We start from the raw sequence: 4,446 nt of genomic DNA, 5'->3' as shown, positions 1-4,446 counted from the left end.
TTACCTGTTCTGCCTTGTTCTTGTTTTGCCACTTCTGCCTTGTTCTTGTTTTGCCACTTCTGCCTTGTTCTTGTTTTGCCAATGCTGCCTTGTTCTTGTTTTGCCAATGCTGCCTTGTTCTTGTTTTGCCAATGCTTCCTTGTTCTTGTTTTGCCACTTCTGCCTTGTTTATTGCCTTGCCTTATAAATCTCATTATGTTGCCTTGATTAGTCTATATTTATGTGAATAAGAATGATGAAAAAAAACTTTACTAAACTTAAACATGAGATTCATTCATTGATGCTTCCAAAAGATATGCTTAAAAAATATTTTGCCTACATGTTATGCTTGCATTTAAGCTTACAAAAGTGACACATTGGTCCTACTTGTCAATTTCAAAACATGTCCCCAAAACAAAAAAAGTTATCTACTTGTTTTCTCTTTGCTTCACTGGTTTGCTTTCCATTCATCATAGAGTTGTATGCATTCATTAACTGCCCATATAGGTGCCTTGACTTGCTCTGGCAGTCTGCCTTCATCTTTTAGTATCTTCTTCTTGTTGTGTGGAAGTTGGTAATCATTGTTGCCCTTGTGTTTAGAATCTCATTAGAAACAAACTGTAATGTCATCCACACATTAGACAATGTCTTAGGATGCAATTCATTAAAAGAATCATACACTGCTCCACTTAAGTCCTCCACAGTTTTAGGCATTTTCTTGTGCATAAGTGATTGTATGGACCTAAAAAATCCCAAGTCCAAGATGTTGCAATCTGGACTGTTTGCTAGCTGTTGAGTCAACACAAAAGTGAACCCATCTTGTTTGTAGTGTAGTTGCCATTCAGGATCATCTTGCAATGTATGTGCCTTTGAATTATCTTGAACAATATAGATGACCTTTTCCCCTTCATGTGGTGGACACTTTGCCTTGATTGCTGGAATTAGCATGTTGATCATCATTGCCTTTGTTTCAATTTGATTTACAGACTTCACTGGCTTTGTTTCAATGGTCCCCTTTACTCTGTTTTTTGATGTCCTCTTGGCTGCAACTGCATTTGTGAATGGAAATATGCCTATTTTACCATCAAATTCACAATTTCCATTTTCACCCCACCTTGGTCTGGCTACTGCTGCCATGAACATGAATTTTGGTATCTTGGTTCTTGAACTTGCACTTCTATGTCGATAGGGTTCATTATTTGCAAGATAAACTCTCTGGTTTTTTTGAGTCACTGAAGTCGTCCGTAAACGTTATGAAATAGCTGAACTCACCTCTTGCTTTTGTACTCATAGGCCCACATACGTCCGTATGTATTAGCCAAATAAAACCACCTCTCATTAATATGAATGAAGTCATACATGCTGTAATATGTTGGTTCTTGTGGTATAGTGTAATCCATTATCAGTCTGAGTACCCACCTCATCCTTGCCATTTTGCATGCTTCTGAAATGCCTGGATTCAAGGGACTTGAGTGTGGCTTAATAATTTTCCTCTTGATGAGCCTCCATACTGTTGTTGGTCCCAAATTGAGCATTCTTGCAAGATCTTGAAGGAAATAATGCCCTTGGTCCAAGTATGCATTCTATGTTAAGTCTAATAAGTGCGGTTCAGTATTAATTAAACAAGTTAATAATTCAGTGAGATCAAGTGAGCTGAATGCCTAGCTAGAGGCCGCTTCAGTTCAAGTGGAATTAATGATATTAATCCACAGCTTACTCTTGACTGAACCCGTAGGGTCACACAAATAGTACGTAAACGGATCAAGTATTGAATGGCATTAAATACTCCATCTATGGATATTCGGAATCGACGGATCTTGGTTTCAGTGGGAGCTGAGATCGTCACAGGCAAGAAATGAATGCTCCGGAAACGATGATATTGCCGGAAACGGAAATATGGATCGTATCGGAAATATAAATATTATCCAAGTCGTAGATGTTGCCGGAAACGGAAACATGGTACGTATCGGAAAATATTATCGGAAATGGAAATATTGCCGGAATCGGAAATATTGCCGGAAACGGAAATATTGTCAGAATCGGAAATATTATCGGAATCGGAAAATATTCCGGAAACGGAAATATTAAATATTTGTTCGAAACGGAAATTGATTCCGGAATCGGAAATGTTGAATATTGTTCGTATCGGAAATGAATTCCGGAATCGGGAAATTAATCGGAAGCGTATCGTACGAATTAGCATCGGACGAGGCCTGCCAGACGAAGGCCCAGCACGAACCCGGGCCATCGCCCAGCAAGCCAGCGCGCCACAAACGCACCACCGGGCTGCGCGCGCGTGCATGGCGCCCCTCGTGGGCTGCTGTGCGTGCGTGTGTGTGTTTGTGAGCTATACGAATCCTAAAGTTATCAGGTTTCGACATATGATTAAATTCCTAAACCTAAAAGGATGAATTAATTAAAATAAGAATTCTATTAGGATTCTAGTTTAATTAATTCGTATCCTAATAGGATACCTATTCCCTTTCCATACCTCTATAAATAAAGGCCTAGGGTCATTATTTTATATAGAGTATTAAAGTATTCAAAGTGATTTTTGAGAGCAAAAATTCAGTCATACAATTGCCTATACTAGCCGAAAATTCTAAGTACCTTAAGGGCGATCCTAGTTGGTCAAGCTTAAGGCGGATCCGGACGTGCTGTGGACTATCTACGGAGGGACGACACTTGGAGTCCTAAAGACTTGTTCTTGTTCGGTTCGGGCGCAGCTAGGGAAGGCACGCAACAAAGTGTATGCATCTAAACTATGCTAAATGATTATGTGTAAATAATATGCTTTCCTGGCTTTATGGTTTTTCCGCATGATTTATGAATTGTCATATGTATCATAACCTTACAGTGGTATCACGAGCCTCTTATTATTTTCATAATCTAAATTGCATGAACATGGTTAAATATTACAAATTTGCAAGAATTAAAAGGGGTGATTAATTTTCGTAATTGTTAATTAATTGCAAATTGCGTTTATTTAATTATACGTACGCAGTTTTTCGGCAGTTTCTTCGTTACTCATCCAAATCGAGTGATTTTTGTGTCAATTCCGCATGTAAAAGGCATTCTAAAATTTTGACAAAAAAGTTTTTTTTCGGCCGAACCCAGAATTCTCAAATTCGAAGCCTAACTATGACTTTTCGGAGGTTTTAGTTTTTCAAATGCAAAATTTCGTAAATTTAAGATGTTAAATTAAATATTTGCGATTCTTGTTGATAAATCTTGAATTTTTGATTGACCTACTGTATATGTTTAACAAGTTTGAATGCCTAGCCTTGTTAATTATGCAATCTAATTTGTAATTATGATTAATTTGTTGAAAATTGGAATAATTTAGAATTAATTTGATTTTCATAATTAGTTATAATTTAATTAGATACCTATGATTAAAAACCACCACAAAAATTGTAAATTTATGTTAAATTTTAAATTTTTATGACCTAGACTTGAATCCATTTAATCGGAAATCAATTAAATAATAAATTTTCGATTTTTCGCCCTAAAATTATGAAATTAATATTATTTATTAATTTGTCATTAATTTTGAATATAAATTTTAAATTTTTATGCGATTCTCTCATATAACTTGCACGCACAAAGCAATGGACGCTACGTGTTACCCTTAAGGGGTGTTGTATAGTGCGGGCATGTGACGACGAGCAAGGGAGCTCGTCGCCCATGCGGTACGAATGCAATGAACAAGGCCATGGTGCACGAGCACAAGGCAGCAGCCCTGCCTTGTGTCGTGGGATGTGTGCAATGGGCGAATGGGCGAGGGCGAGAGCAAGGCACGAGCAGTCGCGTGGGGCAGCAAGCGAGCTGCGTCACAGCGCGCACTGCCTCGCGCAAGCGTGCGGAGCCTCGCGCGCAGCGAGCGCAAGCTCGCGTGCCACGAGTGCTACGCCCAGCATCGATCGCTCGCGCGCAGCGAGCTCTATTGTGCGTGCGACGAGCGCTGCGCCCAGCGATAGCGTGCAGCGTGCTTGTTGCGACGTGCGACGAGCGCTGCGCCCAGCGATGGCGTGTAGCGTGCTTGTTGCGACGTGCGACGAGCGCTGCGCCCAGCGATGGCAAGCAGCTTGCTTGTTGCGACGTGCGACGAGCGCTGCGCCCAGCGATGGCAAGCAGCTTGCTTGTTGCGACGTGCGACGAGCGCTGCGCCCAGCGATGGTCTGCGACATCATGCTTGTTGCGTCGAGCGCTGGCGCGCGCAGCGAGCACCAGCTCGCGTGATGCCTTGCGATGGTGAGCAGCAGCGATGCGACGCAGCGCATGGGCTGCGTGCACATGGCCAGCAATGGATGTGTGCGTGTGGCCCATGGGCGTGCGTTGCGTGGGATTGTTGCGTTGCGATTAGATCGTTTTGAAATTTTAATTTGAAATTTTCAGTTTACGTAATTTTAATTAATTTTAAAATTAATAATTTAAATTAATTTCTTGGATTTTAATTTTGGATAT

The 4,446-nt window shown here is 40.7% G+C and overlaps 1 protein-coding gene across 1 annotated transcript; it reads right to left on the bottom strand.

Annotated features, from left to right (window-relative positions):
* Positions 1–522: 522 nt before the first annotated feature.
* LOC130463091 (uncharacterized) lies at positions 523–1,116 on the bottom strand. Its single transcript, XM_056832128.1, has one exon. The coding sequence runs from the start codon at positions 1,114–1,116 to the stop codon at positions 523–525; it is 594 nt and encodes a 197-aa protein (XP_056688106.1).
* Between the last annotated feature and the right edge of the window lie 3,330 nt (positions 1,117–4,446).

Source organism: Spinacia oleracea, chromosome 6 (genome assembly GCF_020520425.1).
Source record: "Spinacia oleracea cultivar Varoflay chromosome 6, BTI_SOV_V1, whole genome shotgun sequence".
In the NCBI taxonomy this organism is placed as follows: Eukaryota; Viridiplantae; Streptophyta; class Magnoliopsida; order Caryophyllales; family Amaranthaceae; genus Spinacia; species Spinacia oleracea.
The sequence above is the reverse complement of the archived record's forward strand: the minus strand, read 5'-3'. Positions and strand labels throughout refer to the sequence as shown.